Source organism: Eschrichtius robustus, chromosome 11, assembly GCF_028021215.1.
Source record: "Eschrichtius robustus isolate mEscRob2 chromosome 11, mEscRob2.pri, whole genome shotgun sequence".
In the NCBI taxonomy this organism is placed as follows: Eukaryota; Metazoa; Chordata; class Mammalia; order Artiodactyla; family Eschrichtiidae; genus Eschrichtius; species Eschrichtius robustus.
Window position 1 is genome coordinate 104184549 of NC_090834.1, and position 19351 is coordinate 104203899.

At 52.5% G+C, this 19351-nt stretch overlaps 2 protein-coding genes across 2 annotated transcripts in view; both read right to left on the reverse strand.

Annotated features, from left to right (window-relative positions):
• Positions 1-9358, reverse strand: part of VWCE (von Willebrand factor C and EGF domains) — a 29208-nt gene extending 19850 nt beyond the window's left edge. Inside the window, exons 1-5 of the mRNA XM_068555891.1 lie at positions 9249-9358; positions 6336-6430; positions 6125-6214; positions 5666-5794; positions 1880-1996 (exon numbers count right to left, since the gene is read on the reverse strand). Of these exons, the coding sequence (XP_068411992.1) occupies positions 1880-1996; positions 5666-5794; positions 6125-6214; positions 6336-6430; positions 9249-9358 (541 nt within the window). The remainder of the gene's footprint in view (positions 1-1879; positions 1997-5665; positions 5795-6124; positions 6215-6335; positions 6431-9248) is intronic.
• A 3845-nt stretch (positions 9359-13203) lies between these two features.
• Positions 13204-19351, reverse strand: part of DDB1 (damage specific DNA binding protein 1) — a 31216-nt gene continuing 25068 nt past the window's right edge. Inside the window, exons 22-27 of the mRNA XM_068554183.1 lie at positions 17425-17595; positions 16992-17101; positions 16567-16736; positions 16267-16369; positions 14607-14730; positions 13204-14016 (exon numbers count right to left, since the gene is read on the reverse strand). Coding sequence (XP_068410284.1) covers positions 13933-14016; positions 14607-14730; positions 16267-16369; positions 16567-16736; positions 16992-17101; positions 17425-17595 — 762 coding nt within the window. The 3' untranslated portion in view covers positions 13204-13932. The remainder of the gene's footprint in view (positions 14017-14606; positions 14731-16266; positions 16370-16566; positions 16737-16991; positions 17102-17424; positions 17596-19351) is intronic.

Genomic DNA, 19351 nt, shown 5'->3' on the forward strand with positions numbered 1-19351 from the left:
ATGCTCTTGTGGCCCTCCCCCTTTGCCCATGTTCTCCTATCTGCTTGGAATGCCTTCCCATCTTGTCTGGCTGGAAAACTCCTACTCATACATTGAAACTCAGCTTCTAAACTACCTCCTCTGTCAAAGCTTCCCCAAGCCATTGTTTGAAATTGGGAAAAAGCTGGAAACGATCTGCATGTTCATCAATAAGAGAAGAGTTAGTAAACTATGGGATATCTGCACTGCAGAGTACCAGGCAGAAGCTGAAGAGAATAAAGCAAGTCTATTGACCCTGATGTGAAGAGATTTTCATGACAGATTGTTGAAGGGAAGAAAGCAGGCAGAAGAATGACTGGGTTCACATCGAAGCTCTAATGTGATCTTGAGAAAGTTAACTTCTTTAAGCCTCAGTATTCCTATCAGGAAAATGGAACTAAACAGTACCAACTTCATAGGACAATTTTGAGGATGAAATTGAGAAAATGCATGTTAAATGCTTAGCATGGTGCTGGGAATACAGGAGTTCAACAACTGTTAGCCACCCATCTCTTATCATCATATCTCTGTAAGTGCACACGTGTGTATGTACACATACTGGGGAGAGGCAGGCAGGGCACTCATCAGATTGATAACTAAGTGCTATGGATGAACTGCATTCCCTCCAAATTCATAAATGGAAGCCCTAACCCCCAATGTGATGATATTAGGAGGTGGGGCCTTTGGGACGTAATTAGGTTTGGATGAAGTCTTGAGGGTGGGGCTCTCATGATGGGATTAGTGCCCTTAGAAGAAGAGCCATGAGAGAGCTTGCTCTCTCTCTGCCTTGTGAGGACACAAAGAGAAGGTAGCTGTCTGCAAGGCAGGAAGAGAGCCCTCACCAGTAACTGAGTGGGCCAACACTGTGATCTTGTACTTCCCAGCCTCCAGAACTGTGAGAATAAATTTTTGTTGTTTAAGCCACCCAGTTTGTGGTATTTTGTTATAGCAGCCCAAGCAGATACTGACACCAGGGCTATTCTCTAGGGAGCATAGAGGTTGGGAGTGGGAGAGACGGTCTGGGGCTAGCGCCATGACTTTTAAAACTTTTAAAATAATTTATGAAAATTTCAAACACCCAGAAAATGATACCACAGTATCAAGGGGAGCTTCTGTCTTAGCTGCCTTGTTAAAGAGAGAATGTTTTCTGACATAATTTCTGTAAATAAAAATCATTTTTAAGGAATGAGTAATTATTTTAAAAGGTCTCGCTCATCCTGTTCACTTAGTTGAAAAGATTCCTTCTCTTCCCTGGGTTCCCACAGCACTTAGCCCCTCGACCCAACCTCATTGTTCTTCCCTTCCCACCAGACCGGGGGTCGGGGAAGTGGGGAGGTCGCTGGAGGGCAGGATGTTTTCTTACTGGCTGTGTGTCTCCAGAGCCTGGCCCAGCACCAGGGCAGGTGGCTGAGGTGACTCTCACAGCACGGCTCTCCCACAGAGCCCCCGGGACGTGTCACCCGTCCCCTCGCCCTCCCCCAGCTCAGCGGCCTCCTCCCTCCGGTTAGTCTGCTCTCCTGACCCTAGCCCTCCCCTCGGCCTCTCCCTCACCCCCACCACCCCCCTACCCTACAGTGATGGCAGCAGCAGTTTCTACTGAGTCGTGGTCCGGAGCAAAGGCCCTAGCGTCAGACGTGCCTGCATGCAAGCTGACTCCTCCTCCTACTGACAGAATGGCCTTGGGCAAGCCTCATCCAGAATGTGAGGATGAGAACAGCATCTCCCTCAGAGGACTGTGGTGAAAGTGAAACGCAATCATGCCTGGAGAGCACGCGTTGGGCCTGGCAGGGCCGTGAGTTCAGCATCAGAGCCTAGCAGCGGTGGCAACGGCACCATCATTACCCCTTCCAGAGCCACTCACCTTGGCAGCTGTGGCGGTCAGCAGACAGCTGCATGCCTGGCCCACACTCGCACACGAACCCGCCTTCCGTGTTCACGCAGTGGCCCTCACAAGAGGAGCTTAAACATTCATCGATGTCTGGGGAGCGAGGAAACACTCTTGCATAGCTCATGCTGAACGTGGTTCGGGTGTGGGGAGAATATGCACCCCACGAGGACCCTGTGCCCACACAGGGCCTGCCCTCAGCAGGGTGGAACCCACCCCCACCCCAGGAAGAAAGAAGGCACCAGGTAAGTCATACAGCTTTAGGGATGCCCCCAGAAAGAAGAGGCCGAGGGGCCAGGTCTCTTTTTGACCCACACAGAACAGACGACGGAGAGGCTGGCTGAGACAGAACTATTTCCAATGGTCCCACCTGCAGGGTAACCCCGAAAGGGCAGGGGGAGTGGGCAGGAAGGCTGATTAAATTCCCTTAAATGCTTATTGAGCACCGCCTGCATGCAGCAGACCTGGAAGGGGGGCTGCCGAGGACACAAATGTCACTAAGACACAGTGCTGACTCTCCAGATGGCTGCAGCCTGAGAACGCAGGAGCCACGACACACAGCCACGACACACAGCCACGACACACAGCCACGAGAGGCCCGCGTGCGGCCGGCGGTATGCGCCCTACCAGGGACTGCCTGGCCACGGCAGGTGTGTGCTGGAAGAGAGGTGGGCTGAGAGGACCAGGAGGCATCAGGAGAGGGGCCCACAGAGTGGAGAGTGTCTGAGAAGCTTCCGGGAAGCACAGGGACCACCGGGGGCCCAGTCTGGCTGAAGCTCAGGTTCCCGTCGGGGCAGTGTGAGGCCAAGCTGGAGAGGTGGTGGGTAAAGGCTCAGCGACAGAGCGTAAAGGAGTCCCGAGGCTTCTGCCCAGGGTGGGGTGACTGGATCCAAGTAGTGCTTTAGGGAGGTTCAGGCCTGAGGGGGGAGGGGGGCTGGGAGACAGATCTTCAAGGCAGCCCTTCCTATCTCAGAACCTTAAGGACCTATGAGGTCAGCTCCGCCCACTCCAGTCTACTCTGCCCACTTGAGCCTCCCTCCCACCCCCTGGTCCCCATGCCTGCTGGTCACCTCCATTCTCCTTTCTTGCTCTTCCCACAGCAGGTACCTTTGGGACCACACCCACCACTTCTAAGAAGCCCACCCTGATTCACCCGATCCCACTGGGCCCCTTGTGATGGTGGCCAGGGCCCCACTTCCCTGCACTTGCTTTGACATTGGTCTCTGGCTTTTCCTTGGTCCAGTTTGCCTCTGCAATGAGAAGTGTGTCTGGAAAGTACTTCAACCTTCTGGAAGGGGTGGGGGGGGGGGCGAGCACCAAAACTCCTTCATGGGACCCTTGACCCAATAGTTCTCTTTCTGGGAATAGTCAGAGGGGCTGACAAGAAGCCTCTTTATCACAGCATTATTTGTAGCAGTGAAACACTGCAGACAAGCTAAGGATGGATAGCACAGAACTGGGTACTTAGATTATAGCAGCTACATCTGCAGCCGTTCAAAATGATGTTGTATGCTGAGCAGCAGGGACTGTCATCCTGCCCTGCCACTACCCCCGGGCTTCCATCCCCAACCCGGGCCCAACTACCCTCCCTTCCTGCCCGACCAGATGCAGCCGCAAGTCCCACCACTCCATTACCAAGAGCTCATGCCACCCGGTTCCTGCATGCTGGAGGAGCCCAAGCCAAAGAGGGTGAGAAGGTCGTGGCCCCAGAAAAGTTCTCATCTCAAGGCACACCTGCGAACCCACACAGGTGAGAAACCTTACCACTGTGACTAGGACGGCCGTGGGTGGAAATCTGCCTGCTCAGATGAACTGACCAGGCACTACGGCAAACACACTGGGCACCGCCCCTCCCAGTGCCATTAGCGCGACCGGGCATTTTCGAGGTCGGACCACCTTGCCTTACACATGAAGAGGCACTTTAAAATCCCCAAACAGTGGATATGACCCACACTGCCAGACGAGAATTCAGTATTTTTTACCTTTCGCACTGTCTTCCCGGTGAGGGGAGGAACCCAGCCGGAAAGCACTACAATCATGGTCAAGTTCCCAACAAATCAACTTGTGAACGGATGATCAGGAGACATGAGGAAATCAAACAACAAAGCACATATGGGGTCTCTGACTGGATCTTCTATCATTCCAATTCTAAATCCAACTTGAATATCTATTCCTGGACTTACAAAACGCCAAGGGGGTGACTGGAAGTTGTGGATATCAGGGTATAAATTAGATCCGTGAGTTGGGGGGAGGGAAGACCAGAATCCCTTGAATTGTTTCGATGCAATATAAGCATAAAGATCACCTTGTATTCTCTTTGCCTTCTAAAAGCCATTATTACGATCTTAGAAGAAGAGGAAGAAATTCAGGTACAGAAAATGTGTTTTAATAGCCTAAACGATGGTGCTTGGTGAGTCCTGGTTCTAAAGGTACCAAATGAGGCCAAAGTTCTCAAACTGCTGCATACTTTGACAAGGAAAATCTATTTTTGTCTTCCGATCTACATTTATGACCTAAGTCGGGTAAATACACATGGTTTACTTTAACCTTTTTATGCAGACAGTCTGTTATGCACTGTGGTTTCAGATGTGCAATAATTTGTACAATGGTTTATTCCCAAGTATGCCTGAAGCAGAACAAATGTTTTTTTCTATATAGTTCCTTGCCCTAATAAATATGTAATATAAATTTAAGCAAACATCTATTTTGTATATTTGTAAACTACAAAGTAAAAAAATGAACATTTTGTGGAGTTTGTATTTTGCATACTCAAGGTGAGAATTAAGTTCTAAATAAACCTATAATAGATTATCTGGGAAAAAAAAAGATATTATAAGGACTATTTCCTACTCCCAAGACAAAGTTAAGCGAGAAAAATAATGAACGAAAACTATAGATAAGGTATGATCCCAATTTTATAAAACAGACAGATAGGCATGCCTGACACACATATACCCACAGTCATACACACTCACAAACACCTACACACCCAGGGGACAGGGCAGGGGAAAAAAATAACTTCATTTTAGTAACAAATATCTCTGGGTAGGGACTTCTGGGACAGGTTTATTTTCACCTTTCTACCCTTCTTTTACTTTCCAAATGTTCCAAAAGAAGTTATTTTTTACTTTTATATTCAGGGGAAGAAAGGTTATTTTTACAAAATCCAAATTAAAAAAATTTAAAAAGGCTTTCAAGCTCTCTGGAAAGATAGGTAAGAAACTGGTCACCGTGGCTGCCTCTGGGGACAGTAACAGACTGTGCATAGGAAATTTTTAAAATCGTGAACCAATAATACTTTTACAAAATAACTATTGAGTTTCTCTTGGCTCATCTTTCAAATGTCACTTTCCTGAGGGAGGCTTTTTGCGGTCAAGCCCACCTCCAGTCCGGTTCCCTGTGCCCCTGTGGGCCCTGGCACTGTGCACTCCACAGGTGATGGCCCCATCATGGGGGGACTGTCATTGTCCTTAACTTGTCTCCCTGCCTCACATTCTGAAGTAACATAAGAGCAGGGACTGCCCTCGTAACCCCAGCCCCAGCTCAGTCCCCGGTCCATGAGGTGTGCTCAATAAGTATTTGTGAGATAGCAGAAGGGGCATATTTCTTGGGTTTGCCTGCCTGCCTGCCTGCCCACTCTTAAACTTCAGAGCTGCTCGTGGCTCAGCTTTGCTCTGGCATCTCTCCGGAGACCGTCCTGGGAGGACAGGGAAGAGACCTCATTCCCGCCCGCCCCCTCCTCGCTGCTCCCACGCCTCTCACCGGTACACCTGATGCCGATAGCTGTCTCTGTCATCGAGAAGCCCACGGGGCACACTCGGGCCACCTCCTGACAGCCACCATGGTTACAGGTGAGGTCACAGCCGTACTCCCCACAGGGTCCATGGGCTTCTGAAACAGGCACCGCACCTGTGAGCATGCGCCACTCCACAGTCCCAGCCGCCCCCGCCTTCCCCGGCTCCTCCTAAATTCTGCTGGGAAGGGGGCTCTGGAGGCAAACAGGCCTGAGTTTAAATTCAGCTCTGCCACTTGCTGGCCATGTAACCCTGGGCGAGACACTAGCTTCTGTGCCTCAGTTTCATCATCTATAAAATGGGAATGAGAATGTCTACCTAATAGGGTTGTTTGAAAATGATATGCTAGGGCACAATTGCCCAGTGCCTGGCACATTCTCAGTGTAAATAGAGTTCTTCCCATCAGCCATTGCCCGCCCCCAGTTACCTGGGCAGGTGGGCCCTTGCTCTCCATCCTGGCAGGAGCAGACATTGGGAGCGATGCAGATGCCACTCCCGCAGCCAAAGGAGCAGAGGGCTGAGAGGATAAAGACAGGCGAGGGAGTGGGGACTGCGGCCCCCAGTCTGTCCCTCAGGCAAGCCCAGGGAATGAGCGCCCTGCTGTGGAGGATGTTTGGGGCACGGGGACAGGCACTTACGAAGGGTGCAGTGTCCACTGCCCATGGAGGGCGCCCAGCCAGGGCAGCAGCCACTCCCGAACCCCGAAAGGCAGACGTGGGGGCCCAGCCGGCGTCTGCAAGAGAGGAGAGAGCACCTTCCACATTCTGTACCAAGGGGAGGATTCACCTACTGGGCAGTGAAAGCCTCCCAGCCAGTCAGTACGTCAGTCAACAAACAGTTCTGGAGACCTCCTCCACTCCCACTCCCCGGGAGGACAATGGGAAGTTTCCATAGAAAAATGACTCAGACAGTCAGTCCCTTCTGGAGGCAGGACAAAGACAAAGGTATAAGAGAACAGACACTAGTCTCCTACAGATGCCTGCCCCGTGGACACAGAGCAAAGAGGGTCTAAGAGCTGAGGATAGAAGACAGCAATGGATGAAGAGCCGCAGGGATGGCTGCCTCAGGGCCTTTGCACTTGCAGTCCCCTCTGTCAGGAAGGTTCTTCCCCAGACACACACAGCTCCCCCACTCCTGTAAAAGGTCTCTCTGCTTATGTCACCTCCTCAGAGAGGCCCTACTTGTCCACCCTTACCTTGCTTTATTCTGCTTCATAACACTTACTTCCTGGGACATTAAATTACTTATTAGTTTGTTGATTTGTTCATTGCCTGGCTCCCCTACCACTCCCTGAGGACAGGGGCTTCATCTATTTTCTTCAACTCCGCAGCAAGGGTAGCGCCTGGCACATCATAGGTGCTTAATAAATGGCTGTTGAGGGAAAGGTTGAGAAGGGAAGCCAACAGAAAAGAGAAAGGGGGGAGCTGGAGAGAAGTCATTCCCCAGGTGACATCTCTGGGATGGGGGAGGGGGCATGGGTGAGCTGCCCAAAGGAGTGAAGGGGAATCCAGTGTGCTCGAGACTGGGTGAGGCAGTCCAGCCACGAACAAGCCACTTTCCCCACCTTCAAGGGGCGGACAAGGAACCAGGTATAACAACAGAGCGTGACAAGTGCCAGAACGTTACAGGCTATGGAGGCCCAAGGAGCTCAGGGGAGGTTTCCTAGGCTGAGGCTGGAGAGAGAATAGGAGCAGCCGGTGAGAATGGAGGAATGTTCTAGACAGGAGCTGCATGTGCTCGGGCCTGGAGGGGGACAGAGATGATGACTAGAACTGGTTCTGGGATGGGCTGGGCAGAGGATGATGAAGTCCAGCCTGGTTTGAACTGGGAATCCTGCTGCAAAAGAATAGGGACGAGAAAACCCTTCCCAGAGACTTCCGTGGTGGCACAGTGGTTAAGAATCCACCTGCCCATGCAGGGGACACGGGTTCGAGCCCTGGTCCAGGAAGATCCCACATGCCACGGAGCAACCAAGCCTGTGGGCCACAACTACTGAGCCTGCGCTCTAGAGCCCGCAAGCCACAACTACCGAGCCCACATGCCACAACTACTGAAGCCCGAGCTCCTTGAGCCAGTGCTCTACAACAAGAGAAGCCACCGCAATGAGAAGCCTGGGCACCACAACAAAGAGTAGCCCCCGCGCGCAGCAACAAAGACCCAACGCAGCCAAAAATAAATTAATTAATTAATTTTTTTTTTAAAAAGAAAAAGAAAACCCTTCCCAACTGTGTTCTACCCGTGTTTGGAAGCTGATACTGCCAGTCAGGCAGTCTATAGAGCACCCATGACGTGCCAGGCACGGCAGCAGGCACTGGGGACGTGAATGGAAAAGACCCAGTCTGCTCTGCGGGAGAATAATCTGTGTCAAAAGTGACAAATATTCTAGAAAGGGAAACTCAGGGCACATGGCAAAACAGAAACGTCTGCAGAAAACTGTCCCTGGAGCCTCCAAGAGCCTTTTCACTCTCTGAAGTCATCACAGAAGAAGGGGCCCTGGAAGGGGGTGGGGGATGCAGCAGGGATGTCTCACCCGCTGCCCTCGCTGGAGCGATTAGGGCAGCAGCCTGGGAAGGAGAAGCCGGCAGCTCCTACTCCTCAGATGGGGGTCTCAAAGGGATAGGAGTGCCACCAAAGCGGCAGATGGGAGGATTCCTGGGAGGCTGGTGGAACCTCACCCTCAGGTGGGCAGGGGCCGAGCCCCCGCCAGAGCGCCCCAAGGAGCCTAGGGCGGGCGGTGACGGGGGACAGGTGGCAGGCAGGAAGGCTCTGACACGCCGCGGAGCCGGGCAGATCTGAGCAGGAACTGGCGGTGGCTGCGGAACACACGTGCGAGTTGCGAGCCTGGCGGGGCCGCCCCCCTGCGCGCCCCCGAGGCCGTGGCCGCGGGCCAGGCCGCCCGCTGACACCGTGTTCCCTCGCTCGGAGCATCACGCACACACGCGCTCGGCCCGCGGCGGCCCGGCCTCCGCCGGGAGGAAACGCTAGGGGAGGGCGACATCAATCGGGAAAGAGCAAAGGGGCAAAACACCCAACCCCCGACCGCGCGCACACACAGGCGGAAACCGAAACATAACCCAGAGAGACCCCGGCGGCTACAAGGTCCACGGCGTGCGCAGAGCCTGGACACAGGGAAAGCCCCCAGCCTCAGAGCGGCCAGAGCCGCGAGGCAGGCCAGGCACTGTCTAGGCAGAGCCACGGGCACGTTCGGGAGCGAAAGCCAGCCAGTCCGGAGACCAGGTGGCAAGTCCCGGGGTCCCTTCGCCAGGGGTCGGGGCTCCACGGGACTCAAGAGCGGCTCACCTAGCGCCTGGATCTCCGTTCCCCCGGCCAGATCCCAATCAGGACAGCCGCGGCCAGGGGCGCAGAACGGGCACCCGCCCAGAGCACAAGCTGCTGTCCCTTTGTCCGGACCTCCTGGGCTGCGCCCGCGCGCGGACAGTGGCCCAGGGGGGCGCCCCGACCCGCAGCTCCGGGACGCCCCTCCCGCGCCTCCCCGCACCGCGCCGGTAGCGCTCCCGCGGAGGGGCAGGGGAGGGGCGCGGGGCGCTTACCTCTCGGCCCCGAAGTGCCCGGGCGTCTTCCTCCCGGTGTAGCCGCGGGCCGGGGTCCCCGGCAGCAGGAGCGCGACGCAGGCGACCCGGAGGAGCAGTCCGGCCCACATGACCGGCGGCGGCGGGTCCCCCCGGCTCGGCTAGGCTCTGGCGCCGCGCGCGGGGGAGGGGGCTGCCGGCCCTCGCCCCTCCTCCTGGCGCCGCGGGGAGCGAACCAGCGAGCCCCGAGCTGGCACGCGGAGCCGAGCAGGGGGGCTGGGGACGCCGAGAGGAGGGGCACGGGGCCGCGAGGGGACGCGGCGGACGGCTGGGCGGGGGGTCTCTGGCACCTCGGAACGAAAACACACAAAAGGCAAAGGCGACCGCCCGCCAGCCGGTGGCCATCAGGGGAGGCGCTGAGCCCGGGGCGGGGGCAAAGATCAGGGACCCCTGGGGGCGGGGTTTCGTCCTCGGCCCACACCCCCTGCCCGGGTTTGGGAGTCGGCTTCCTGCGACGGGCTCTGGGCGTCAGACTGAGGCCCGGGGAGGAAAGGGACTCCGGGAACAAGGCTGGAGCAGGAGGCTGCGCGCCCCGGTCATTGCTGGTCTGGGTGGATCCCGAGATGACTGTGCTGTACAAGGTGGGACGCTGGGTCGTTTCGCTGCTGAGCACTTCTAGGCCGGCCCCCAGCCTGCCAACAGGTCTGCACCCTAACCCTGGGTGCGCCGGCCAGTGGGTCCACCTGCTCCCTGGTCAGGGGGCACTAGACAGTCTTGAACCCACAGATTCCTCCTTGTCCCCTTCTGCAGCTGCCTCAGGCCACAGTCAGGGATGGTAGGCAGGGAAGTGGTGAGCAGGTGGCGGATGAAAATCAGGATCATCCAGCTGGGAGAAAGCTGAAAGGTTGACTAAATTCTACCTTCAGCTCTGTGCAGGTACCTTCCCTAGCCGCCCAGACCCCATCAGTCAAGCTTTTGCTTAAACACTTCCAGGGATGAAGACCTATCAAAAGGCAGCCCAATCCAATTTTGAATAACTCCATTGGTTAGGAAGTGTTTTTTCTTTCCAGTTTAATAACCCCAGTTCCTTTGGTTCTACCTCTGCAGTCCCCACTGGGTACCTCAGCCTGTCACTAAGGTCCTTAACACTGGTGGCCACAAATGAACATGGTGTGCCAACAGTGGTCTGCACTCTTGCCTCCTTCCTTCCAGATGCCATACTTCTATCAACACAGTCTAATATTACCTGGCTTTTCTGGCAACCCCATGATGCTGTTAGTTCATAACAAAGTTTACAGTAAAGGGAAGACTCAGATGCTTTTTGTCGTCATGTCTTTGTTATTAAACACAAGCTACTAAGCCGATCTCCTTACCTTAACCTGTGTGGTTGAGTTTTTGCAGATGTTCACTTTAGGGCTGTTATCTCACCTTGTTAGTTTTGACCCATCTAAGTAACACATTTTCAACAAGTAGGTTGCCAAAATCCTCCGTATCTTGAGATGAATGCTACTTCCATATTTATGTCCATTCTGAGTCCTAAGGACCCTCAGGCCGTCTTTCCTTTTTATCTCAAACATCCAAAGGTGCACTTGCCCCCTCTGCCGCTCAGACTGCATTCCTGTCACTTACAAAGTACTTCAATGCCCACCTTCAAGGTCCAGAGTCAGAAATCTAGCCCTGAATTATTCAATAGGGATAAACAAAGCCCTTGCTTCACTTGAGCCCGCAAAATCTACCGCACCACTGCCCTTATCATTCCTACCTAGACCACCACTCATTCTTCCTGGCCCTAGAAGCTACCCACAAGTTCTTAACTCATTTACACAGGACAAGGTTCCTTTTACACACCTGTCACTCCTTGTGCCATCTTCTCTCACGCTTCCGCACACCTCGGCTTTCTCCATTCTGAACTCGACTACTTTATGGTGCCCCAAGCCCTCCATATCTCACCCCTGTAACTCTGGCAGGCTTTGCTCCATATTGGTCAGTGGGCAGCTGCAATGACTGAGATGCAAGTTTGTGCTTAAAGAAAATCCTCATCTACCCTCAGGAGGAGGAGCTCAGGACATTTAAGACTAAATTCCTACCAGTGAATTTTGAAAGAAACTTTCTAAACAGCCCCTGACATTTCTTTCATTTCCCATTTCTTTGACCTTATGGCATTCACCTTGCTCCTCACATCAAGTTTGTCTTTAGTTTGGTTTTCACCATTTTCTGTTTTTCTTGTCTTTTGGCTTGTTTGCCCTTGAGGCTTCTCAATGTTTGGACCCTGAGAGTCGCTCACTTAGTATCATTCATCTTCAAGGACTAGTTTGGGCGCTTATTAGTTCCTCAGTGTTTCCTCCCCAGTTCTGTGGCTTGTGGCTTCTCGGTTACAAAAGGGACCCTCCACCGAGGGCGGAGGATTCAAGTTGTTGTTGGCTGTAGAAAGAAGGCCTCTGGCTTGTGACCCTTCCAAATGGTCATGTGATGAGTCAGTGTTTCTATTATTCTCCCAAAGGTCCATTCGTGCAGAGGCCTGGAGTGAGGCGAGCTCATCAGCGCCTACATGGAAAGGAGCCATTCCAGCTGGCTGTAGCAAAGCTCCAAAGGCAACCTTTCACCCTGGGAGAGGTGATTAATGGTTTTAAGAGGGGATGTGGGAGTGTGGCAGTAGAACATCAGTTTCCAAAGGATTGCTGGAATTCAATCCGGAGTGAATATACCCAAGATTGTAGGAAACAAAAAACTGCAAGGACTCCAGTTTCCAGAGTCAAGACTGAAGCCACTGGTTAAGTAATAACCTTCTACTGAACGTAGCAGGTCTCCGTGGCTGCAGGTCAGACCACTGAAAAGCATCGGAATAATAATCCCACCACATTCTGTTTTTCTGACCGTGGCACCTTATAGTCAATCCTCCCATCTAGGATTAAATTTTTTAAATAATCACAATCTGGAGACCGTTGCTTGCCTGCCTCATTAAAGCTGGTCTCTGGCGTGGGGGCAGGCCTTTTCAATTCAAACCATGACTTGAAGAATTCAAATCACAGTGTTGAGTTTCAAGTTCAAACTGTGGTTTTTCAGAGATGATTATTTTTTCCCCTAAGACCCTTATCCTCCACCCTCAGAAACCCCAGGAGAGTAAGGGGAAAAGAACGGTAAAGAAACACAAGGAATGCCTCCAGGGAAGGAAACTCACTCCGGAAGACCCCCAAAGCAGAGATGCTCCCTTGCTCTTTTCCTTTTAAGCTAGAATCTCTCGAAACCACAGTTTGAACTTGAAACCACAATTTTCCTGACACTGTATCAAAGGCTGGTCTTAAAGGAGCCAGCCAATATGCCTGGGATCAACCCTGCTCCACTGTTGGGACAGAGGAGCCTTTATTCCCACTGGATCACTGGTGGAAATATGGGCCCAGACACTCTGACCCACTGAGCTGAAAGAAGACAGGCTCTGTGTGTTGGATAGAAGGGTGAACCCCAAATGTGCCCTACTCCTGTATTTTCAAACCTAAGGCACCAAAGGTTTACTCCATTAAACCAGAAGAAATAAAATCAGAATCCAAAGCCCATGTGGCAACAGGAAGCTGGGCAGTGCATGAGGAGCAGTGCCTGGGGAGCCAGTTGGCTGAATGTTCCATATACAGCTGGCTGTAAAATGACATAAGGAAAGGCAGGCCAAGCAACCCCCAGGCCCCGCACATTACTAACACAGGCACCTGGGAATCAAACAATGACTACAGAGTCAAGGGCAACCAAAGACCACTGAATTTCAAAAACCTGACATCCATCATCCTTGGGATCCCACCAAGGGCGATCACCTGACAAAGGAGATGGACAGACAACATTTCACTACTTGAAAGGAATGTTCCAGCAGCAAGGACAAGGGACTGCTACAGTGGCTGTGAAGGAGGGGATGGAGCTTGCAGTAAACTGGGCACAGAGTGACTGGGATGCTGGAGAGCCGAGCAGGGGAAGAAAAGCAGAAACAAATGGATCCTTCTTCTTAGACTCTACTTTATTAGCTAAAACTCAGAAACTAAACCACCAATTCATGTCCCCCCACCTCCTTCCCTCTGAAGAAGGCAGTTCCCCAGAGACAAAAAGGCTGTGGCTTGGAGATCATCCACCATCTGCAGGTTTTATACTCAAGCAGCCCACTGTCTGGTGGTCACCCCTCCAGACCAAAGCTCTCAGAGGCAACAGAAGAAAGCAAAGGAAGCTCTCATTTCAAAGACGACGAACCCCTCCCGCCCCTCCTCCCTGCTACCCACAACCTCCCCACACCCCCAACCTAAATAAAAAGATAGTGAGGACAATGCATGAGTGTGGGAGACACACACACACGCACACGCACAACCACACACACACACACACACACACACAGAGCTTCCTTTCAGCCAAAGAGCTGCAAAATTGCTCCCTGGAAGGAGGACAACTGGCTACACCAATCAAGGCTTGGTGGCCCAAGGTGATGGCTGGAATCATGTGAGACTGGTAAAAATCCAGGGAGAAAATATTTCACCTTCAGCCCTTTCCCAGGTCTCCAGCGAACTGGTTTTAGTTCTACAAAATCCCTGTTTCCACACAGGTAGGCCGTGGATTCTAGGGCAGCTGGCCTAGGGAAAGATTTCCCATGGCCAAGAGACAATGGCGGGGGAGGAGGAGGAGAGCAGGAGGGCAAAGCCTTCAGAGAGGGCCTGGGAAAGGGGATTCCTGCCCTCGGCTAATGGATCCGAGTTAACTCCTCCACAACCTTGATCAGGTCATCCGCGGTGGCTTCTCGCTTCATTCCACTGCCATCGTCATACTGCAACGAGGAAGGGGCAGGAGGAGAGGCTGTGACGGCCGAGAGGGTGCTCTCCCTCCCCTGGGGAAGGGGATGCCCACCACAAGGGAGGTGCCCCACTCTACCACTGCCATGGCAGGGAGGAAGGACTCACAGTCGGAAGCCCACACCTCTCCTTGGGGGTTCAGGTCAGCAAGGTCGGCTGACAGCAAAGCTGCCCGGAGCCTGCCACCCAGTATATACTCCCCCAGAGGCACCATGTCCAGTGGGCAATGCCCCAAACCCCAGCACCATGGAAACTTCTCTTCCCTACCGGATCCTGACCCTGCCCCCTTCCTATGGGTCTGCCAGAGATCCCAGACATGCCCAAATGTGCCCTCGTTGCTCAAGTTACAGTGTTTGGTGCCTGATGGGGGAACCCACGAGCCTCAGCTTTATCTCCTTGCCCTTGGACCCCACCTTCCCGTGTGGGTAGAAGACAACTTGAAAAGGGCCGTTAGCACGTGGGGACCGAGTGAGGGGAGGCCCCGGAGTTCTGCCGGCCTCCTGGTATGCCCGGCCCTGCAAGGGACTTGAGAAACTGGCCCAGGGCTAAACCCTGAGCAGCTCACCTGCAGGTTTGCCACAACCTCCTGCATCTTGGGCCGGCTGATGTCCAGGAAACTCTCAATCAAGTCCCCATCGATGAAGCCTGTGGCTGGTTCTGTCTTCCGTTCAGTATGAAAGGATCTCCAGGTGGACAGGTGAGTTAAGGAAAGTGCCAATTATCTGGAAATAAGTACCCTTACTATGAGTCACCCCCACCTCTGCACAAGGTGCACAAGACCACAATCTAAAACAATCACCGGGATAAACAGGAAACATTTTCAACTAAAAATCACACGGCTTTTGGGACAGTTTTAGAATTTCAAAGACCTATAAGCTATTACCTCATCCAATGGTTCTTAACTGGAGTAATCGTCAAAATAACATTTAAAAAAATACAGGGAATTCCCTGGTGGTCTGGTGGTCAGGACTCTGTGCTTTCAATGCCGAGGGCGTGGGTTCGATCCCTGGTTGGGGAACTAAGATCCCGCAAGCCGTTCAGCAAGGCCAAAACAAATTTAAAAATAAAAAAATAGAGATTAAAACAAAATACAGATAAGACTCTTAGTTCAGAGCCTGGACGTGTATGGATGGGTTTTTTTTTTTTTTTTTACAAGTGCTCCATGTGAACTGGATGCTTGCCTGGGAAGAACCACTCTTTAAGTCTAGCCTTGACCTTCACAGATTAATAAACTGAGGCTCAGGACTTCCCTGGTGGCACAGTGGTTAAGAATCCGCCTGCCAATGCAGGGGACACGGGTTCGAGCCCTGGTCCGGGAAGATCCCACATGCCACGGAGCAACTAAGCCCGTGCGCCACAACTACTGAGCCTGCGCTCTAGAGCCCACGAGCCACAACTACTGAGCCCGCGAGCCACAACTACTGAAGCCCACGCGCCTAGAGCCCGTGCTCTGCAACGAGAAGCCACCGCAATGAGAAGCCCGCGCAACGCAACAAAGAGTAGCCCCCGCTCGCCACAACTAGAGAAAGCCCGTGCACAGCAATGAAGACCCAATGCAGCCAAAAACAAACAAACAAACAAACAAACTGAGGCTCAGTAAGACAAGAGATGTGCCAAAAGTCCTGCGGGTTGTGGCAAAAACCAACCCATCAGCCTCCCTCTTCCCTCACAGACACACAGCAGGAGCCCCTCGCCCCTCCCGCCTCCCTCAGGCTCCTTGTCTCTCTCCCGTAATAAACAAACTTCCAGCAGTACTTGGATCCTAAGTGTCCCACGGGGGCTGATCCTTGGGCTTCTGGAGTTCGCACATTCTTTGCTTTTCCCCTCTTCTTCCGTTAGCCTCTCTAGTGAGGGTCCTCAGACACTACTGCCTCCAACAAGATCTCTGAAAGGATGTTCCGAAGTTGTGATCTAAACTTACGTTTGACAAGCAACACCAGAAAGGCCAGAGGCAGACACATTTCAGGAACAAAAATGTACATTTTCAAGATGAACCAGTGAAGCTGGGTGATAAGTACATGGGGATTCACTACACTGTTCTCTCCACTATTGTGTGTTTGAAATTTCCCATAAGAAAAGGTTTTTTAAAATCCTGTTCCCCACGGGAACCTAGTCAAGACATTTCCTAAACAGACAGCAGTTTCCAGAGGCTGCTTAGGGTAATGCAGCTCTCTGCCTGGGTCAGGACGTGCTTCCTAGCAAGGGGGCACCTCTGGGAAGGATATAAGGAGTGTTCAATCTTGCCCACACTTTTGATGACTTTATTGAGTCGATTCTGCATGTCCAACAAGAGGTTGTACCAGCTCTCTGACAGTGAGGTCACCAGGCCTGAGGAAGCAAAGGGAACAGGGAGCTGCAGAGCGGGCACTGCCCGCCAAGGGCAGCCCAGGCAGCAGCACGAGGAAGGACGAGCTGGCCACAGGCTCCGCCACGAAACCCTGCTCTCCCTCGTCCCCCAGAACGGGAACGCTGCTCTCAGGAAGGAGGCCTGCACGGGGGGTGCGCCCCACAGAGGTCACCCTTACCAATCATGCCGTTGACCGTGCCGAAGAGCACCGAGCCCTGTGTAGGGGTGGAGGTCTCGCCCAGATTCTGCATGACCAGAGAGCCGTGGCAAAAGACGTTGACAAATTCGCCCAAGTGGAAGAGCCCAACCTCCTGGAGGTGCTGCCGCTCCTCGTCAGTGGTGGCGGCGCTGCGGGGCAATGCGAGAAACTCACTACCCAGACTTCTGTCCCCCCGACGGGGCCCCGACAAGGACTGCGTGCAGCGGACAGATTCCCCGGTGAGCCCACCCGCTCCACAGCCGAGGATCCAGCCTGAAGAGCTCACCTCTGTGGCCTGCCTGTCTCATGGAAACCCTAACCCTCTGTGAAGAGGAGCACCGGAGCCTGAGAGAGGACCCGGCGTCCTCATTCCCGGCAGACCATACCCACAGCTGGTCACTCACCTATCCTTCTGACACACAAACAAGTTAAAGGCATTTTCAGCCCCCAGGAAATTGTCATCATCCAAGATTTCCACAGCACTCATCCAGTTGGGGTTAAAGTCTCGAGCAATCTTGAAAAAGACAAGGTACAAAAGGAAACACAATCAGCAGTTTGCACGGAAGCCATTGCTGGGACTTGGCCAAGAGCCTGCCCTGCCCCGTGTTTAACAACCACCCCTTCAGAGAGATTCTCCCCACAGTCTCTGGCCAACTCAGCCCAGAAACGGAGCCTACTCAGAGCTCACGTTGGGGGTTTCTAAGAACACTTAATGGATGTAGAATGTAGGCTCCAGGGACGACATTTCTGCCCTCACTGGGCTTGATTATCCCTCACCACCAAGAAACACCCTCGGGGTCGCAGCTTAAGGGAGCAGTCTGCCCCCTGCCCCGCTACCTCTTCGAAGTTGCCCTCCATGGGCTTGTAGGCCAGCAGCAGCACCGAGCGCATCAGGTCGCCCACCAGGATGAAGTCGCCCTTGGTCTTCAGGTACAGGGCCATGATGTTGTTGTAGTGGTTGCACTCGGTGCGGAGCTCCTTCTCCGTCGTCCACTCGTAAAGCCGCACCTGACACAGGCATTGCACTTCTGTCAACTCGAGGGGCCCGAACCCTCCTTAAGCCTCCATCTGCGGCACCATTTACCCAGGTGCAATGTGGGGTGTGAAGTGGTTTGGTGTGGAACTTGCATGAACGTTTTTAATTTCAGTATTATGTATTTATGAAAAATGAAAATAGAATGAGCCCATGAAACTAATGATACAAAGTTTTCCTTTATATAAGAAAATGAGTCAGGGTAAAGAACAATATTAAGTAAACAGTAACGCAAGTAATACTATGCATGTGACAAGAGATGGTTTTGTGACTGAAGTCTGGTAACTGACCTACAGAAATCGCTCTGGAAAAAGAGGATCCATCTCCAATTTCCTGATCAGAAAGGAACAAGATCACCTCCCAACAAACTGCCTCTTCTAACCCCTTCTCAAAACTCATACATTCCTGGCACCTTTTGATGTGAACCCAATGAGCAAAGAAAATAGCATGGGAAAGTCCAACAGAAGCTAAAGGACTCTAAAGCACTAGAGTCTGTGGCCACCCCTCCACCCAAAGGGAAAAAAATACCCCTTTTTTCTTCTCCACTGCAATGTTTCTTCAGTTACAACTACAGCGCCAAAAGAATGAAGATGCTTTAGAATCAGCAGACAGATGAACAGATACGCAGCACAGCACAGCCCTGGCAGACCCTTCAGGGTCCAGGCAGCCCCATCCATGGCCTCTGCACATACAGACACTCTGGACAGAATATATTAAGCCATGATTTCTCGAGATGTGTCCAAAGGATCCTAGCTCCACAGGTATGCACTCCAAGAGTCATTCATAATAATTACAATGGCTACCACACCTCCATCGGCAGGGTTAAGGGAGCCCAGAACACCCCAGACTGGGGTAAGCCCAGCCTGGCTGGGCCTCCAGTCCTCCGAGAGTGGAGTAAAGTAGAGGCCAAGAGCTCCACACGCTCCTGGGAACACACCCCACACACCCCTCTTCATACTCCCAGCCTCCCTTTCTGCCGCGGAGGTAGTCAGGACCAAGGTCAGACACCACCACTCTCAACCCAACAGGTCCTAGATCCCCACTGTCCAATATGGTAGCCACTAGCCACATGGCTACAAATACCTGAAATGTGGCAAGCCCAAACTGAGATGTGCTTTAAGTGTAAACTACACACGAGATGTGGAAGTCTTAGTATGAAAAAAATGTAAAATATCTCACTAATAATTTTTTATATTGATTACATGTTGAAATAACACTTTAGATGTACTGGGTTCAATAAAATACATTACTAAAATTAATTTCACCTACTTTGAACTTTTATTCATGTGGCTACTAGAAAGTTTAAAATTACACACGTGGCTCCTATATTTCTATTACACAGCAACGGGCGTCTTATAATCTGACCCCTCCCACTTTCTGCATCTGTTCACTGTACCCTCTGGAATACATGCTCACTAGTCACAGGCAGCCTGCTCTCTAGCCGATCCCTTGTCAGTCTAACTGAAACGTGGATCTTTCAAAAGGGCTCTGTGGCCCTCTCAACTGGGCTATTCTCTCTCCCACTGTCCCTCGTACCACTGGGACTGCAGGGAGGACAGCCTTCCACGCATCCTGCCTGCCTCCTAAACATGCCAGTTCTCAAGTTCACACCACCAAACAACTGCCCCACTGTCACATCTCCACCCCCATGCCATCACTCTCTCCTAACATAACACCCTGGTAATTCTTAGTGACTTCAATGTTCATAGAGAAGATCCTTCCAATACCCTG